The sequence below is a fragment of the Delphinus delphis genome, chromosome 3, assembly GCF_949987515.2.
Source record: "Delphinus delphis chromosome 3, mDelDel1.2, whole genome shotgun sequence".
NCBI classification, from domain to species: Eukaryota; Metazoa; Chordata; class Mammalia; order Artiodactyla; family Delphinidae; genus Delphinus; species Delphinus delphis.
The window spans coordinates 116,597,913-116,617,495 of NC_082685.1; the positions used below are offsets into that span (position 1 = coordinate 116,597,913).

At 49.0% G+C, this 19,583-nt stretch overlaps 1 protein-coding gene across 1 annotated transcript; it reads left to right on the forward strand.

The window, feature by feature from the left end:
• Positions 1 to 223: 223 nt before the first annotated feature.
• ZNF366 (zinc finger protein 366) lies at positions 224 to 18,636 on the forward strand. The gene is made up of 4 exons (XM_060007013.1): positions 224 to 1,736; positions 4,892 to 5,083; positions 14,858 to 15,032; positions 18,006 to 18,636. The coding sequence occupies exons 1-4, from the start codon at positions 393 to 395 to the stop codon at positions 18,530 to 18,532; spliced, it is 2,238 nt and encodes a 745-aa protein (XP_059862996.1). The 5' UTR covers positions 224 to 392; the 3' UTR covers positions 18,533 to 18,636.
• Positions 18,637 to 19,583: the final 947 nt, after the last annotated feature.

Consider the following 19,583-nt stretch of genomic DNA (forward strand, 5'->3'; position numbering starts at 1 on the left):
GGGACTCAAGCATGTTGTTTCATCTCTCTGGGCCTTGGTACCCTCATCTCATATGGGGACAATGGCCAGATGAGTTCTCAGGTTTCCTCCCAATCCAGCCCACTCTCATACCTCCCCTCCTCCGCCCCCAGCTACGGTTTTGTGGCTGTGATTTACACAGGAGCCCTAGGGTCCCACTCCAGGAGGTCAGTGCTTTCCATATTAGTAACCGGGTTTGCAAGGGGGAAAATATGATATTTTAAACAGCCTTCGGATAAATGGGGAGCGGTATTAAACAAACATTACTCTTCATAAATTAGTACCGACATCTAGCCACAACTCTTTATGGAAAAAGGGATTTTTTTTTTTTTTTAACGATAAGTTTCTTTCTCTTTAAAGGAAAATTGCCAAGGATGCAGAAGGAAATGAAGATGGTCAAAGACGAGGGTGTGCATTTCAGTTTGGGTGCAAAGAGGGCCCCCTCCTTCCCCCACGGCCTGCAGCCAGTGGTTTCCCGAGGAAGAGCTCCTCCAAGACACCCATTCCCGGAAGCTCTCCGGGGGCCATTTTCCCAGTTCCGGTATGAGCCTCCTCCGGGAGACCTAGACGGATTCCCGGGGGTCTTTGAAGGAGGAGGGTCTCGCAAACGGAAGAGCATGCCCACCAAGATGCCCTATAACCACCCCTCGGAAGAAGCGGCTCTTGCCCTGCACCCGGAGGAGAGCAAGAACCCCGGGCCCCCGGAACTCCGCCTGCTTTTCCCGCCGCCGCCGCCACCGCCGCCGCCGCCACGGCCCAAGTACGACTCGCGGATGATCGACCTGTGCAACGTGGGCTTTCAGTTCTACCGCAGCCTGGAGCACCTGGGGGGCAAGGCCGTCAAGCAGGAGCCCGTGAAGCCCAGCGCCACGTGGGCCGCGCCCCCTCCGTTCCTGCCCACGCCCTACCCCTATTACCCCAAAGTGCCCCCGGGCCTCGTGTTCCCCTTCTTCGTGCCCTCGGCCTCGCCCTTCCCCTTCAGCCGGCACACCTTCCTGCCCAAGCGGCCCCCGGAGCCGCTGCTGCCCCGCAAAGCCGAGCCGCGGGAGAGCGAGGAGACCAAGCAGAAGGTGGAGAGGGTGGACGTGAACGTGCAGATCGACGACAGCTACTACGTGGACGTGGGCGGCGCGCAGAAGCGCTGGCAGTGCCCCACCTGCGAGAAGTCCTACACCTCCAAGTACAACCTCGTGACCCACATCCTGGGCCACAGCGGCATCAAGCCGCACGCGTGCGGCCGCTGCGGGAAGCTCTTCAAGCAGCTCAGCCACCTGCACACGCACATGCTGACCCACCAGGGCACGCGGCCCCACAAATGCCAGGTGTGCCACAAGGCCTTCACCCAGACCAGCCACCTGAAGCGCCACATGATGCAGCACAGCGAGGTGAAGCCGCACAACTGCCGCGTGTGCGGCCGGGGCTTCGCCTACCCCAGCGAGCTCAAGGCCCACGAGGCCAAGCACGCCAGTGGGCGGGAGAACATCTGCGTGGAGTGCGGCCTCGACTTCCCCACCCTGGCCCAGCTGAAGAGGCACCTCACCACGCACCGCGGCCCCATCCAGTACAGCTGCTCCGAATGCGACAAGACCTTTCAGTACCCGAGTCAGCTGCAGAACCACATGATGAAGCACAAGGACATCCGGCCCTACATCTGCTCCGAGTGCGGCATGGAGTTCGTGCAGCCCCACCACCTCAAGCAGCACTCCCTCACGCACAAGGTACTGCGGGGCCCCAGGGGAGGGGAGCGAGTCCCGGGCCGAGGGCCCAGGAGACCCACGCTGCTTCCCACCCCTGACACGTGTAACCCTAGGCAGGAGGCGTCCCTTACCTGAGCCCAGACGTTCTTCTTCCTCACCTTGAAATGGGGGAGAATGAGGAGACTAGCCATCAAGCCCTTTCCCATCTCAACTTCTGGAGTCTCGGGCGGTCCTAGAAAGAAAGAGTGCAGTTTGGAGAGGAGGGTGCGGAAGGATGAAGGAAGCAGCTGGTGCTTGGGCTGTTGCTTATTCACTTCCCAGAATCCCTAAAATTTTATTTCTGGAAACTTCATCCGGGGCGCTAGCATGAGGGTGCATCAGTCCCTATCTACCCAAGACCAGCTTTGTGCCTGGGATACATGAATCGGAGCCTTCTAGAAAACTCTAGAACATTCTCTTGGTCTTTTTCTGCTAAAGTTGTGGCTACCTTTTGCTTTATTTTCTCCCTCAACTGCTTTATTTGCAGGTGGCTTTGAGGGGAGCAGAGCCTGGCCTGGGTCCAGCCGGGTCTGTGCTTCCTCCATTGAGCTTCTGCCTAGTTGGTGGCAGTGCTCTGTGGCTTGTATTATAGGAGGCATGAGAGAGCATTCTTCTCTGTTGGGTTTGGTTTTACCTTCCCCAGCCTCAGGTCTTCAAGGAGAAATATAGGCCTGCATGTCTAAGTTCAGCCTAGTTTGCAGACAAAGCCCTGGAGTCATTCTGGATGAACTAAAACAAGGCCCCGGTGCGTTCCTGAAATCTTACCCAGCCAAGCTAACTTGGGTCTGCTTTGAGCTTCCAAGAGGGGAAGTTTGCCCCACTGAACTCTACTCTCACACCCTTGACCTCAAATGGTTTTCTTGGCAGAAGAAACTTCTAGCAAGCCAGAGTTTCTAAAACATTCTTTCATTCTGAAAGGTCAGGGGAGGACTTTGCTCAGCCAAGATAATATTTCTGCTGTGGCATTGTGGGTTTCATTTGATAGGTTAGGACCAAATATGGACAAAATGCATGACTGCCTTGTGGGCTCTGCACAAACAGCTGCCCTGCAAAAGGCACCTTAGATGCATCCAGAGAGGAGGTGCCTGCCTAGTGCAGGAGCCATCAACAAGGAGCCTGAGCTGAGAGTCAGCCACCAGGAGGGCCATGTGCTCATTTCAGGGACTCCTACATGTGTGGAAGAGGAATCAGAAATGCATTTTAGAACACATAAAAATTCTGTAAGATGGTAGAAAATGAACTCAAAATGGAGGAAACAGCCTAGTATCTGAAATAGGTCTTGTTTGAATTAGGAAGCAAAATGCATTTTAATTAAAAGAGTCAGCAAACAGTGAGAGGTAGTATTTACTGAGCACTTGCTAAGTGCCAGGTACTGTACTTCTCATTTAATCCTCTTCAACAACTGTAAGAGCTACCTATGGGTATCGTTACTCCAGATTTGCAGATGAAGACACCAAGCCATGGGAAGTCACCCAGCATCTCTGTCTCTAGCACCTGAGCTCTTGAACACAACTATCAAGACTACTCCCTCTTTCCCTTCACCCAGCAGCTCCGCAGGTCCCCTCTCTGAGATTTCATTGATCTTATTAAAGACACAGCAGCTTCCTTTGTCCCCTAAGCTGTGTCCAGTCTCTCATTTACTTGAGGTCTAGGCCAGCCCACATGTGAATTTTACTTTGTTCACAGAATTCTCTTTAGAGAATTCCAAAAACAGTGATAAGTAGGTGCTAACTAGATCATAACCAAGTATAGGGACAATCTTGAGAAGAAAGATGCTGAAGTAAATTTTAAACCCATCAAGAAAATAGTTTTTATTAATTTAATACTTTTAAACTCAGTTCGAATACGCAACACATTTTAAAAATTCATCTTCTTAGGAGGACATTAAAATTTAGATCTCTTCATTAGCATAAATCCATACTCATCTGCAATCATCTAGACTAGACAGTATTCCAGTTAGAAAGAGCCCCCGGGTTCTCATGTCCCAGCACTTCAACTTGAGATGAGGAAGCCTTCGCCAGGAAAGGCTGCGGGACTCATCTAAGGTTATGCAGCCAGTAAGCAGCTGGACAGAGACCCAAACTCACCCTTTAGTGCCATGGGCTCACCTAAACTGAGGAGTGGTACTCTCTTACCATGTCCCAAATTAAAGAAATGAAAATATAGGCAGAGGGAACCTTGGAGCCCCTCCTGCCTTAGGTCACTATGACTATCAGGCCATATGGGTTTTATAAGATACAGTTGTTAGCTAAATGACTTGTTCTACACCTGTAATAACCTAGTTTTAATACTATGGTTCTGGGTCCTTCCAAAAGTCATTCTGGGTCAAGATTTCTTGCAACGGCCATTTCAGACAAGCACTGGTTAGTCAGGACTAGGTAATACTCTCCTCACGCCGAGAGTCCCCAGAAGTGCTTTCAGTTGAGGGCATTGATGCTTAAGTACTAAAACACTTCACAAACAGCAAGGGAACTAGAAAATCTTCTTCTTTCCCCTTTTCTAATTCAGAAAGCTCTCCTCTGCCGAATTGCTCTATCAGACAGAAGCCGGCTTGGAGGCTCTGTAGCCAAATCACAGAGGCCACTGTGGCCCGTGGGAGCCCAGGGGACCATCTCAAGAGACGATTATCGAGTTGTAATTTTTTGAAGTGTGGATGTGAGTTGTTCTTCTTGGATTTTCAAATCCATTAATGAGGACTCAAGAGGACATTGGTTTTCATATGGGAAATGATATTATCAGCTTAGGGGGTTTTGTTTTTTCATGATCACGAAAGCCGGATTAGACTCACTTCACATACCATTCATTCCATGGTGCTCTTACCAAAATCTTATTAATCCCTGAGAACTGTTACCATAGAATTAACCCCAGCAGCAGCAGGAACAACAAAACCAGTAGCTTTCTTTTCCTCTAGCAGTCTGGGTAGTTTATGGTTTTTTAGAAGGAAAAAAGGATTACGTAATCAACACTTTTCAAGAAAATAGTGGTTTAACAAGGCTACAGGCACACCATTTGGAACTCAACATCTTTCACCAAATCCTTCGTGGATTTATGTGGCAGAGAGAAAAGCAAAGGCTACTGTCCTGATGAAAGTCTGCTACCTGCTAACCACGGTTCTTTTGCGTCTTGACCCCTCCCAGGGCGTGAAGGAGCACAAATGCGGGATCTGCGGGCGGGAGTTCACTCTGCTGGCCAACATGAAGAGACACGTGCTAATCCACACCAACATCCGCGCCTACCAGTGTCACCTGTGCTACAAGAGTTTCGTGCAGAAACAGACCCTCAAGGCGCACATGATCGTCCACTCGGATGTGAAGCCCTTCAAATGCAAGGTGGGCGGCTGCCCGGGGGGAGCATGGAGAGGGAGGGCTCAGAGGGCTGTGCAGGTGCGCAGGAAGACTCTCCAGGGAACCTTCTACTCAGTCTCATCAGAGGGACCTCTGCGGCTCAGAGAGGTCTGCGGCCAAGCCCAGGCCTGTCTGCTGCTCTGTGCCTCTCTCCACCGCAGCTGTGCTCAGCTGAGCCCTAGGAGCTGCCCTGTGTGTCTCGCTGTGGAATCGATGCACAGGGCGTGGAGACAGCCAGTGCAGGGAGTGCTGAGGGTGGAAGGCCCATTTGAGGAATGAGGTCGTTAAAGGATGAAGGCGGTGTGAGAGCTGGTGCTCTAGAAAGCAGCAGTCAGGTGTCGCCCTCTTCCCCTTACAAGCCAGTGAGTAGAACACAGAGAGGAGTCAGAGAAGCTTCCAGCCCTGTCCCCTTCCCTTCCCACTCCCCCCTGCCACCCCGCTCCTGCCCTCCGCACACTTGGACTGAGCACTGTAATTTGAAGGCAGGTCTCCCGGAGGGGATGGAAGAGATTCCAAGGCTAGCCCCTCAGGTGGCCTCAGAGATGCTTGCGTGGGCAGAGGAACAACTGTGTGCAAGGTCAGCTGAGGTGCTTCTCGTTTATTCCTGAATATGATGGAGCATCTTCGTTACAATCTCTGTGTCACGTTAACTTGGTGGGGCTTTTATTTCATGCGCTAAGGTAAAGTGTGAGCTGGAGACGTGTAAAGCCCAAGGTGCTGACGGGTACGCCGCAGAAATGCTCAGGCTTCCCAGGCTGGCTCCCCTCCCCCCATTGTTTCTCTCCTCCACTTCTAAGATGAGAAGGAATCTTGCTCAGGATTGGGCAGTTTAATTCAAGGAAGGTACTGGCAAGTGACACCTCAGTCACAGGAGAGGGCTGAGGGGGAAGCAGAGGGAAATCGCCACGTTCAGATATCGTTAGAGCCGTTCTGTTTGACATGGATTTGCCTTCTCTCTGTCCTGCGTGTCTGATGGGGTCCCAATGATATTCTTTGTCAATGCCTGTTCCTGGAGTAGGGTTCCCTGCTTCCAGGGGCTGTTCCTGCCTTAATCCCTCAGCAGCATGTGCCCCCACTTGAAGGAACCCCCTGTGAAGCTGACTTCTTTCCTGTGCTGGCCACTCCTGGACGGGGTGAGAGGGGTCAGGAGCCAGAGCTTCCCTAGACCTGTGTGGGCATTCTCCGGAGGTGGGGGAGGGAGGGGTCTCCCTCCAGCCCTTTTCCTGCCACCCACTTGTGTTTCCCCTCCTTTCCTTCAAGTTCCCAGTGGTTTGAAAGTCAATTTATGTCCATCTTGAGTGATCTGAGCTGAAGGGGGAGGAAGCTGCCTGCAGGATGGTGTACGTACTTCGCAGGGCCTGGTGGAAAATGACCACGGGGCCCCCTTGTTCAGATGCTATGCAGAATTTCAAGATGATGAAAGCAGAGCATAAACACCAAACCCAGGACACTTCTGAGTTCAGGGCCTTGTGTGACCACATAGGCCACATACCCGTCAAGCCAGGCCTGACTGCGGGACCCTGTGGACTCTACAGACCAGCTCTTCTGTCTCCCTTTAGACACGCCTTTGGTCTCCCTTTCGCCTCGCTGAGTCCCTTGAACGCTTCACTTTTTACAGAGCTGTTCCCGCCTGCCAGGGATTTACTGTCTCCTACAGTAGAGGTGCTATCAGCGGCTCATCGCCCCTCTTCATTCCTTCTGTTGAGTTTACTCTTGGGCTTCGAGCATGGACTGTATTTTTATGAGCTGGTGGTGGGGCGCATAAAGTCGTTAAAATACTCAGGAGCCATTGCATAGTTCGTAGTCCCCCCAAAATCCACGTCCATCCAGACCAGCCAGCTCCCTCCTCCACCTCACCAATTCAGGGCCAGCAGTAGTGGTTAAACCAGGCAGAAAACATCCCTGAAACAGAGGGATACGTCAGGGCAGAGCCAATGCAGGAAAAGGACTTGCCAGCTGTGTGTGATTTGGGGGCACAGAAGCAGTTCTGTTTCTCTACCTCAAGGGCCTCAGAGGGGCCTGGAGGATTTTGGACCAAGTGGTCCTTGAGGATTTAGAGTGTTCTCTCTGGTACCAGTGCATAGAGACGGGACATGATGGGACATGATGGGCCCAGTGATGCCAGGCCTCCCTTCACCCCAATGATAGCACACCACACATGGTTCAAAGGGTGTCTGCTGGTCAACTATACAGTTCAGAAACTCAATCTGACATCTCCTTGAGGGTGGATAAGGCTCCAGATATCTGGTCATACCATGAAACCCCATAAGAGAGGGGCTTGTAGCAGGAAATGCCAGCTGTGATAGAATACAGTTTAACTCTCCAGTGGGAGTTGGGCCTGGCACAGGAATTGGACTGGTCATCTGCACAGGTCACTTCTTCCTGATGAGCAGGTTCTCTCAGGAGACCACGGGAGGTCGGAGGCTGCCTAGAAGGCAGTATGTGTCATTTGAACAAAAAGAACTGGATGTTAAAGTGTATGTTGGTCAAACTTAGGTGGCCCTTCTCCATTCTTAGACATTCCTGAAATAAGAACAGGTGTCAGTCACCTCGATCAAGAGCCTCTGTCCCCTGGCGAGTGCCAGAACATACTGCCAGGTTCTTCCTCTCTTCGTCCCCGTCTCCCTGCACAGTGCCACCTGCTTGGTGTCCTCTTCATACCATCACCCTTCTTCATTTCAAAGGAATTTCAGAGCATGTCTGAATTTGCAGATTATGTAATGGGGCCCTGTGTATTTATAAACTAGCTCCAGATCCCACTGTGGGATAGGCCATCTCCAGATGGTGTCCTGGGGACTTTGCTTCTTACTCACGTTGTGCTGTATTCTTGGAAATCTGGCCCTGGGTAGGGGTTGCTGGGGTCTGAGAGTTGGGAGAGGAACAGAGGGCCATTTGCCCATCACCATGCAGTTCACAGCCCTCAGAGAAGAGTGGATGGCTGGCTACACGGTGATGCTGGAGAACAGGCCCAGACAACTACACCCGAGCTCTGTTGCGGTAATGGGGAAGGGTTATTCCATGTATGGGACTGACACGGCTGGAAAAAAGAGGCAGACCTTGCTCCAGCCATATTCCAAGAGTTGGCTCCATCTCCTGTACCCCAAAACTTGCCAAAAAAAAAAGGGAGACTCTTTAAGTAACAGATTCTAATTTCCTGGGATTCTCACCACTAAAAATTCTTCCTAACATAAATCCCTCCCGCTGTGGCCACATGAACTGGTTCTCTCTGGCCCTGGCTCAGTGGAAACAGCTGTCCACAGCAAACAGAAACATTCGTTTACTGCGGGATTAGGCATTAACAATAGGATGGAAAATTCGAGGAGGAAAGGTTTCTGGTTTTTTTTTCTTCTTATAAAAAAATTACTGCCCTTCTGGGTTCTTTTGCTATTGGCTCGACTTCTGGACTCCTTGCTTCTTGGAGCCAGCTGGAGTTTCTCCAGAGACCTGCGCCTGTAGACTTAAGCCACGTTTCAGAAATACGCTTCCCAGATTCTGCGCAAGCACGCAGGGGTTGACTTGGATGCTCTCCTCGTAGCAGCCACACTCCATAATAGCAAAGAACCAGCTGCTGTCTTTGGGAAACCTGTCCAGGAAAAGCAGTCATCCAGAATTTCCGGGACAAATTCTCCTTTGAGATGGGTGAAGCCGGGAGCTGCCGATGTTATGAATCACCAGGTCATCTGCAGCCTGGCCCAAAGCAGAGGGCTGAAGGCTGAGGCAAGAACACATGGAAAAGGATGAGGTCTCCCTGAAAAGGGTCCCTGCCGCCTCCGCCAAACTGGCTCCATCTCCCCCTCCAGCTCTTGGATGCTCCATCGGGGAGAAACCCAGTGGGGACTTGCAGGGGCCCAGTGCTTGGGATCAGGGTTCTCAGGCTGGCATCGAGGGGGTTAAGGCAGTGACCAGATAGCAGCCTTTTGGCAGCAAAGCCCTCCTCAGCAGAAGGAAGGATATAGCTGTATGAACTGCCTGCTTAACAATGCCCCGCATGTCCCCAGGGGCCCGCCTGCAAATAGATTTCATCTTGCTTTCTCTTGTACTTTTCAAAGCTTCCTGTTTTCTCACGGTCCTTTTGGACAGTTTACAGTCTCTCTCTCCCTCCCTCCCTCTCTCTCCCTTTGAGGAAAGGAACACCCTTCTTATTAAAAGAGAGAGAGAGAGAGAAGGATGTAAGGGAAGGGCAGTTTAGCGGAGGCCATTCTCCGAGGCTGCAGGCTGCAGCTCTTTGACCTTTCCTCTCAGAATAGGGAAACACAGGCTTCCTGGTGCATCGCAGTCTCAGTAGTGTGCCTCTTTTTGGCTTTGTGGGCCTCTGGCCCCAGCCCAGTGGTTGCCCACTGCCATCACTCTGCCTCTGTGCACAGCGACTTCTCTGTGACTCTGGCTGTCAGCGCTGTCTCTGGGACTCACAGGAAGTTGCCTGGACCCGGGAGGGAAGGGGCGTCAGGAGGCCAGAATTAGGAGCTTCTATAAAGATAAGGGGACAGGGCCTCTGCCAGCTGTTTAAAGGGCTGACGGAGGATCAGAGAGCCAGATAATAGGCTCCCCAAAGCCTGCAATCTAGGATGAATCTTCTCTTTCCATCCACATTCCCAGGGCTGCCTCAGCCACACCTGCTTACATTTCTCTTATGCCTCAAGTAACCTGGCAGGTATTTACTCAATACCTTAATATTGAGATCCTTCCTCAATATTCCTTCCACATAATTTGGTTTAAAAAGACAGTACCCTTATCCACAAAGAATTTACCATTTCTAGAATGTAGAATGTACATGATAATGATAGTCTAAGAGCTAATATTTATTGAGCTCTTACTATTTGCCAATCTCTTTACCTGAATCAAAAACCTTCATAGGAGGGGCTTCCCTGGTGGCTCAGTCGTTAAGAATCCGTCTGCCAATGCAGGGGACACGGGTTCGAGCCCTGGTCCAGGAAGATCCCACATGCCGCGGTGCAACTAAGCCCATGTGCCACAACTACTGAGCATGCGCTCTAGAGCCCACGAGCCACAACTACTGAAGCCCGCATGCCTAGAGCCCGTGCTCCACAACAAGAGAAGCCACTGCAGTGAGAAGCCCGCGCACCGCAATGAAGAGTAGCCCCCTCTCACTGAAACTAGAGGAAGCCCGTGTGCAGCAACGAAGACCCAATGCAGCCAAAAATAAATAAATTTATTTTTTTTGAAAAAAGCCTTCATGGGAAACTAAGATTATCATCGACATTTTACAGAAGAGAAAGTGGAGCAAGTTCTGTATCCCTCTGGGGTTTCACCACTGCCTCTCTGTTCTGCCATCTCAAAGCCCAGTGATCCATGCAACCCATTTTAAAAGGACAGTTCAAAACATTTGTTCCCATTTCCTATTACATCTTGAGGTCCGTCTCTCTATATATATTTATTTATTTATTTTGGGCTGCATTGGGTCTTTGTTGCTGTGTGTAGGCTTTCTTTAGTTGCGGTGAGCAGGGGCTACTCTTCGTTGTGGTGTGCGGGGGCTTCTCATCGCGGTGGCTTCTCTTGTTGTGGAGCACAGGCTCTAGGCGCAGGGGCTTCAGTAGTTGTGGCGCACGGGCTCAGTAGTTGTGGCTTGCGGGCTCAGTAGTTGTGGCTTGCGGGCTCTAGAGTACAGGCTCAGTAGTTGTGGCACATGGGCTGAGTTGCTCCGCGGCATGTGGGATCTTCCCGGACCAGTGGTCCATCCCGTGTCCCCTGCATTGGCAGGCATATTCTTAACCACTGTGCCACCAGGGAAGTAAGCAACAGACTTCCACCTCTCTCTTTAAAAGTAGGTATGAAAGTGGGTATTGGTGGAAAAACTGATATTTAATGTCAGAAGCACACTAATACTGCTCATTAGAGCAACTGAGAGTTCAAAAGGGCTGGACTGGTTGAGATGACCACCTGCAAGATGACATCTGACTCCTTATCACTGCAGCAGCTTCCTGTACCAATACTGTGCCTTTCATCTCCACAGACTTTGGCAGCAGGTGATTCAGCAAGTCTTGACTTGGGCAAGCTCTTAGTCTCATGTCTCATGATGAAAGCGGGCCTTGTAGATGACTGCTTTTCCCAGGAGAAGAAACTAGAGTTTTGATGCTCCCTCCCAACTTTTCTTCCTTCCTGTCTACTCCTCTCCTCTCCTACAAGGATTCTGCTTAGAGCTCACTCACACTCAAACCCCACCTGAGGGTGCCGTCTTTAATTGCCCCAGTCCTCCTTCTGTGGCCCCTCTTCACTCGTGGTGACTGAGAGACCTCTCCAAATTTCACAGACACAAAATATATCCATTCATTTGTGTATAGTTATGTGAGGACAATCCTCTGAGAAGGATGAAGAGGCCAGGTGTTCTGGATAAGGACCGAAGGGCTTTGTGGAAGGGTCAGAGGCTGAGAGGAAGAAGCTAAGGGTCCCAACCGCTGAGATGTGAGTGGTGTCCAAGTACTTCAGGTCCTGAGTTAATTGTTTCTGTCCTCCTGCCACTGAGGATTTTGGTTTGCAAACTAATGTGTATAGCTTTAAAGGGGGCACGCGAGAGAGTTGGCCATGGCTGCTTTGTGGAATTTTTGCATAAGGACGTGATATTTTTCCTGACTTGGTTGTTTATTTCCTAACCGTATACTTAGATATTCATTAAGTGTTACTACGTGTGTAGCCCTGTGCTTGATACTGGGGTTGGCCTCAGAGAAGAGGAAGATAGTTCTTATGTTTCTGAATACTACCTGGGACACCTTTTAGTGCCCTAAACATCTTTCAGAGTTGACACATTATTGCTTAGCCCTGGGAAAGCTCTCCATTGGCTATCAGTAGGCTATCATAAACCATGAAGGGTAACTCTGGTATATAAAAATTAAATTTTATCCACAGCAACAAAATTAGTCTTCTTTACCAATCACACATCAGATAATATAGCTGACCAGCCACGTTCCACAGTGCATCTTCTTCCCTGAGGCTGTAGGCCTTGATTTCAGGAGACAATATCATTTATTAAAATGATAAAACATCCTAATGTCCCCATATACCACTAAAATGTCCCAGTTCAGTACTGAATGAATTGATCCAGAAAAGCATTAGAGTAGAAAACACACACTCAGCTATGATGATCATAAAAGGTTGCTTTTCTGAGGCTGCAGAAGAATCTGGAAAATACCCAGCAGTAGCCCTCTTCATGTGTGCACACGTGTGTTGGGTGGAGGTAGGGTGACGGGGGAAGGGAGCTGCGACCTCAGGCAGGTGAATTACAGGATCTGCTCCAACCCCAGAGTTACAGCAGTTGCAGCAGCAACAAGCAGTGGATCATTACCACAATAGTAATAGTTACTGTGCCTGTAGTTTAAGGTTGATTGAAGTGTCTGAACATAGTTAATGAGGAGACTTTATTCTTGTGTCAAAACAAAATCAAAAGGCACTCCACATATTCTTCAAGGTTAGGCTAAAATTTCATCTCCTTTATAAAACCCATTCAGACCAATCCAGCTTCTAATACCTCAGCAACCACAGATGATAACTAAAAGTGGAGTATCACCCTCCATGGAAGTCATTGAAGGAAAGAGGAACCCATTTCTTCCTTCAGTTCTCTCCGTCTGGCCTATAGGACCATGAGACCCATCCAGGCTTGGACTACTGCAGTGGCCTTCCAATCTCTATCTCCCCTCCACCTACATGTCTTGTGCTTAACTACCCATGGCTTTTGCTGTTTTCAGATCTTCTGCTACGATGTGCCTCACCCCTTCACTCACTCAACAGAGGCTTACTAAGGAACTATCATGGGTCAAGCCTGGTGCTAGGCAGGGATTATAACCAAAAGGCAGGCAGAGCCTTCAGAGATGCTGCGGTCTGAAGGACAGTTCAGCTCAGCAAGTCCAGCAGCAGCATTGCCCCAAACAATCAGAACTGTCCCATGAACCAAATGAGATATATCTGTTCTAGAATGACCCATGACTGGAAATACCTAATGTAGAAGCTCTAGGTTCAATTTTTTTTTTTTTTTCTTAGCCAGGATGGAGAACTGGATAAACTAAGCTAATAAAGAGAACTCTACCAGAACTCTCACACATGGGCAAAACAGCCACAGGCTGATATATCTTTATAAATTGTCCCGGTTGAGAATAAAGAGAAAGCCGGTATCCATACTTTCCCCTAAATTAGACCCACTCTCTCAGCTTTTCCCCTCTTCGGTCACCTTTTCCAAATGAATGTGGTGAGGGGTGCTCTGAATACTGAGTGTGGGGTACCAGTATGCTGAGTTCATTCTCGCTAGTAAGGAAGTAAAAAGGGAAAATACGTAACACCCCCAAATAGGAATCATTTAAAAACACAGAACCAGCCGTTTATTATTCATGCATGGATTATCTGTGACAAATCTGTAATCCCAGGATGGCTTCCTCTTCCTGCCCCGCATTCCTTTAGGCTAATCTCCCAAGGTCACAGTTGTTAGGTGTACCCATTCTTCCAAGGCCAGCTCAGCTCTCACCTCCATAGCCACCTGAAGAAAACACTGTCTTCATTAATAAAAGTTCACCCCAGAACCTCCACAATGGCCCTGAAAACATCTCTCGGTGAGAAAGGAAGACGGGTGTCAGCTTCGGATGATGCCGTACCCCGCATCCTCTCTCTGGGCACCTCTTGCCTCATATCACTACCCTCACGACATGAGCCTCTGAGGGTGGGAAGGGAAAAGGGAAGGAGAATGTTCCTCCCTTAATGCTCTGGTCCCAGCACAGACACAGAATCCTTCTTTGCATTCCTCACATCACAGTCAAGGAAGGGCTGGAGCTTCCACACCCTGCTGTGCTGAAGCTTGGGGACAAGAAAAGCAAGGAAAGCACCCCAGAGCAACTGCTTCTGTCTTACACCATCTGCATCTGCACACATTGCCTTTGAAAAGGCAGTTCTGTTCTTCCCAAAGGAGCTGGAGAACTGCTGTGGTCCATCATGTATTTGCAATTTGATGGAAATAGAAATTTTTAAAAAGTGAATAAAATATGTTTGCTTTTTGTATACCTAGGATGATATTTTCAGTACTTCAGATCTCTACCCAGAGAAAAGACACACTCCTTCCTTTTAACTCTGAAATCCATCCCCAAAGTTAGCAAATTTAAAAATTAGAAAAGCATTGCCTGATATAATCTAACAGAAGAGTTATACTGGGGGGACACAGTATGATGTGGTGATTGACGGTGTGGCCTCTGGTGTCCGAGGACCTGAGTTTGTTATCCCAGCTCCAGCTGTGAGCCTTGGCCAGTCTTTACTCTTAATCCCTCAGTTTGTCCATCTGTAAAATAGGGATGAGAACAGCACCCATCTCATAGGACTGATGTGGGTTAAATGAGATATTCCATGGCAGACTTGGGACAGTGCCTTCCATATTGTAAACACTCCATAAATATTAAACAAGTCATCGTATCCTCATCATTCAAGCGAAGCACACTTTGAGCAATTGCTTTCAGAGCAGCTTTTCTCCTTTCCAAAAGGTTGCATTCAAAAGCTTTAATAGCTTTGCAATTTTTACCTTGAGTTTAAAAATCCCAATACAACAGGAGTAAAATCTCGTGAATCCAACCCTACCTGTGCTACCTCTGAGCCTGGGCTCGATCCAGCCCCTCCTTGACTTCCATGGGGACAGTTTCTTTGGAAGCAACTTAAAAATGCCAAGATCCAGACAAAGTAGCGACGCATCCGTCCTCACACAGGCCTGGGTGTGGTCGCCTGGGCAGGGTCCCCGCCTTTGAGTAACCTGTGTCCTCTTCATCACTGTCTTCACAGCTGTGTGGGAAGGAATTCAACCGGATGCACAACCTAATGGGCCACATGCACCTGCACTCTGACAGCAAACCCTTCAAGTGCCTCTACTGCCCCAGCAAGTTCACCCTGAAGGGGAACCTGACACGCCACATGAAAGTGAAGCATGGGGTCATGGAGCGGGGCCTCCACTCTCAAGGTAATCACCCTTCCAGACCAGTGAGGAACAAATGGGAGCTGAACTTGTCTTTAGGGAGCTTTACTTTGGGGGGTTATTCTTACCATCATAAAAGGGAGCATAATTCTCAAGACCACAGCAGAGTAGCGGGAGCAGGTTGTCAGTGTTGCTGTAACACACGTAAAGCTGGTATCTGAAGGTAGTAAGTAAAAGTGAATTTTAGGAGGTAGATTAGAATATCATAATGATGCCACTCGGTACCACTATTAGTTCTTTGTTCCAGACCCTGAAGCAGGTGCTTGGTCTCTGTGAATCTTTATAGTAACTCCAGGGTGGAGGAACTTCTGTTATGAGGCTTTGAAACATTAACTTGCTCAACTGAAAAGTAGCAGACCGAGAATTTGAACACAGACCTTTCTGACTCTAAAGCCTTATTGTATCCTCTCTATCGCACTGCCGTTAAGGGGCAGGTCTGCTAGTTCTGCTGTCAGCAGAAGTGTGTCTGTAGCAGGCTAGGTCTCGTCTATCTGTTCACAACCAGAAACTCGCAAGGACAGTTTTCCTGCTTGGTAGGGCTGATTGGCCCATAGGCAGAGTAGTGAGTCTCCCTAGCTGAGCCCTAACTGAACTGATGAAAGTTTCTGCCTCCTTCATCTTCTTGGTCCCTTCCTTAGCAGTGAGGAGTTTGTGTTCCACACGTACTGGGTTCAGTAGGTTGTCCTTCAATAAATGGGCAGTAAATGCTTTCTGTCCAGTGCAGTGTGCTGTATGCCATGGCAGATACGAGGGGAATGAGACCACCTTCATTCGCCCTCTGGGAGGCCTGTGTGTGGGGAGAGAAGACACACATATACGTAACTTACAATATCATGCTAACTGGCCGATATGTTCTGATTCACGTATGATCCAAGCACAGGGTGACGCACTTAGATTTTATTGCTCGTCCCCAATATTCCACAAAGTAGACTGTGTAATTCTCATTTTATGTAAATGGAGACCAAGGCCAAGAGGTGTTACATAAACTGCTCAAGGTCAAACAGCAAGTCTGAAGGCAGAACTGAGATTCTAACTCAAGAATTTCTGGCTCAAGCCAGTGCTTACTGCACTGAGTAAAAACATGGGGGGGGGGGTGTTCACGTTTGCTGCTTCTCCTACCCCTTTACAAAAGAGGTGGTCAACTAGGCACCCGTATTCATGAATAGGATGCACGTGTGCACACCCAGCGTGAAACAAAATGATGGTAGCTTTCAGATTTCTCAAACACCCACTGAGTTTACGGTGACTCCTGGTTGAGAGGAAACTGTGATCATCATAAAACAAGGCCTGGAGTTTGTACAAAAGCCCTGAAAAAAATTCTGGTTAAAAAGCAAAAGCACTTTATTTCCCTGAGAATGTTCTTTTTCTGAATCATTCTTTGCATCTCTGCTTGCCTGAGCTACTTCCCAAGCTAGGCCTGGATTCTTCCAGAATAGGTGAAGTATGCTCAGTCACCAGGGCTAGAGACATAGGAGGTGATGAGGAGACAGTCCTCCGTCTGAAAGCCTGACTTGGTCACCAGGACGTACCCCATACAGATACTCATATCCTAACAGGCAACTAAAGACTGTCATTCTTCTGGACAAATCAAGAGCATCACCATATATCAGAGAGTTGCTTTGAAAGTTTTTAACAGACTTTCAACAATTTTAATGTTTTCAACTACAAAAGGTGTTAGCATTTCTTCACTCTAGGTTTTGAAATGGCTCAAAAATCAAGACCCAGATTAAAAAGATCCTCCCTGTGCCCCTGACAAGATTAAAGCTACAGACAGCTTCATCGCCTGACCACACCATAAAGCAGGCAGCATTGGACCTCGGCTTCCTTTGTGCATCCCCGCCCCAGAGGCCTGCTTCCCCCTGTGCAGCAGGGTCTGGCCGCACCCCAGCCCCCTCCCTCCCATCCCTCTCTTCAGTCCTCCCCGCCTGGTCCTCAGGACCTGGCTGCTGGCTTGCCACGGGCAGACACCTCCAAGATCAAATCAGGTGGAGCGCTACCACATGCCTGTTGGCTGCTGAAAAGTCCATCCCTACAAGGGCCTTCAAACTGAAACTAAAAATGAGACCCTCTTACATCACTGTGCCCAAAAGCAAGGACCCTTGTGGTGGGACACAAGGGCTTTTGAGCTCCTCAGAGGACCTTCCTGCACCCTCCCTACCTACTCTGTCTGTGCTCAGGGGGCCCAGTTATGGGGTGGCCCCCTTGGTCCCAAATGGAATATCTGGGTTTTTTTTCAAGTTGCAAATATCTCTATTATTGTTTTATTTTTTTTCTTATGGTAAAATGTGTGCTCACTGTTAAAATAAAAGGAAATATATTTGAAGTGAAAAGGAAAATGTAAAAATCACCTCATAGTTAATCATTTTTGAGATTTTGGCATATGTCCTTCCAGATAGTTTTTGATATATAAAATAGAATCTACACTATTAATATATATGATAAATAATATATATGATAAATATATATTTCTTTTCCTTAAAGGATATAGAGAATACCTTTTATGATCAGTAATAGGTCTCTGCATCTTCTACACATAGAAGTACCTTCTACACACGTCATACCTTCATTGTATGGAGGTACTATTATTTATTTAAACAAACCTCTATCGTTAAATTGATAATTGTTTTCACAGTCTCACTATTAGAAGCGTGGTGATGAGCATCCTTACATATACATCTTGTGCACCTGCCAGACTGTTCTCATAGTTTAAATTCTCAGTAGTGTAACTGCTGAGTCAAAGGTGTGCTTATTTTTAAAGCTTTTCTTGCTTGTTGCCAAATTCCCCTGGAAGGAGTCATACCGATGTAGACTCCATCTGTGACAGGGCCCATCTCTCTACAGCCTTCCTGGGGATTTCTCTGCTTTTCAAATGCAAAAGCAAGCTACACTAACCGGCCCTGGGTTCCGCCCAGCGACCTGAACGTTTCCCGGGGCCTGAACGTGCCTTTGCTCCGGCAGGTTTTGGAAGGGGGAGAGTTGCCGGGGCGCAGACGGCGGGGGGCCTGAGGAGCCTGCAGCAGGAGGAACCCTTCGACCTGTCCCAGAGGCGTCGGGCCAAGGGGCCAGCCTTCCAGCCGGATGTGGAGAGCGCCAGGGGCAGCTCCTGCCACGAGGAGGACGACGACGACAACTGCTGCGAGGCGGGGCGGGACAGCCCGGGCCTCGGCCCCCGCAGCCCCCCGCTCTGCGCGCCGCAGGACCTGTCCGCCAAGGCCGACCCGGGCCCCAGGGCGGAGGCGCAGGCGGGGGAGGACGCGCCGCAAGGGGACCTCCAGCCGAAGAGCCGGGCCAGCCCCGGGCCCGAGGGCGTCCGGGAGAGAGAGTTTGCCCGCAGAGACGAGTGTCCCGGCCTCCTCCGGGCCCTGCAGAGCGCTCGGCGGGGCCCCTCCTTTTCTGATTACTTGTACTTCAAGCACAGAGATGAGAGTTTAAAAGAATTACTGGAGAGGAAAATGGAAAACCAAGCAGTGCTTTTAGGGATCTAAGTGGACGGTTTAAAAATTACACTTGGAGAATGAGCACTAGGCTGTGCAAGTACAGCTTTCCGCATGAGCTCTCGTTTGCTGGAGGCGGAGAAGGGCACGAATCTTTACAAATGGCTCAGACTAAGTGAGCAGGGATGTCCTCACTCACGTAAATGCTTCTCAGGTCATTCATTGGGCCCTTGATTTTTAACACACATGCAAGGTCTTCTTCAGTGTTATTTCGTGGATCTCCAGTGTAATAAACTGTACATATTCTTCTAGACATCTAACTGTAAGCTGATGCCGAGGTGCTTTTAGAAATTATATCTTCCATTGACTAATACGGTAAATTTCTTTCTAGTTGCAAAAATATGGTGCTTGACATGTTACCTTATTAATGACTCTTTAGTTGAATGTGTAAAAGGTATAATATTTTTCCAGATAGATGAAAATATGAGTAGTTGTATATAGTTTAAAATTTGCTATATTAAATAATCAAAAAACGCCAGAAATGACACAGGAGGGTGAGTTATTGAAGAGGACGTTCTCAAGTAGTTGCTGCAGATATAAGATAACATTTCAAGAGAATAAGAATAATTTTGACTAAGGAAAAAAAACAGCAATACTTAGATTCCTGCCTGGGTCTGCCTCATTTGGCTTCTGCTAACCTTCATCAGATGTGGCATTTGGAGCATATTTTCAGATAGCCCGCCAGTGCTCAGCGTCTGCAGGCTAACCCCGTGTCCTGAGCAGAGCTCCCTCCTGGAGACCTTGCTCGAGGCTTCATGCCCCGTAAAGCAGCTGCAGGAAGAGTTGTCACCCCATGAGCAGTGGATTCCTCCTCAGTGCTGGAGCTGGGTGGGGGGGAGGAACTCTCCCTGAAATTTAAGCTCTAACTTATTTAGAGTATTAGAATAACCATAGGCTAATCACTAGTAAAGGATTTTCTGGGCTGTATTCTCAATGCTACCTGAACATTAGAATCATCTCAGGGAGCCTTTTAAAACATACCAACGCTGGGGCCTGACGCCCTGAGGTCCTGATTTAATTGGTCTAGGGTGGAGCTCTAGCA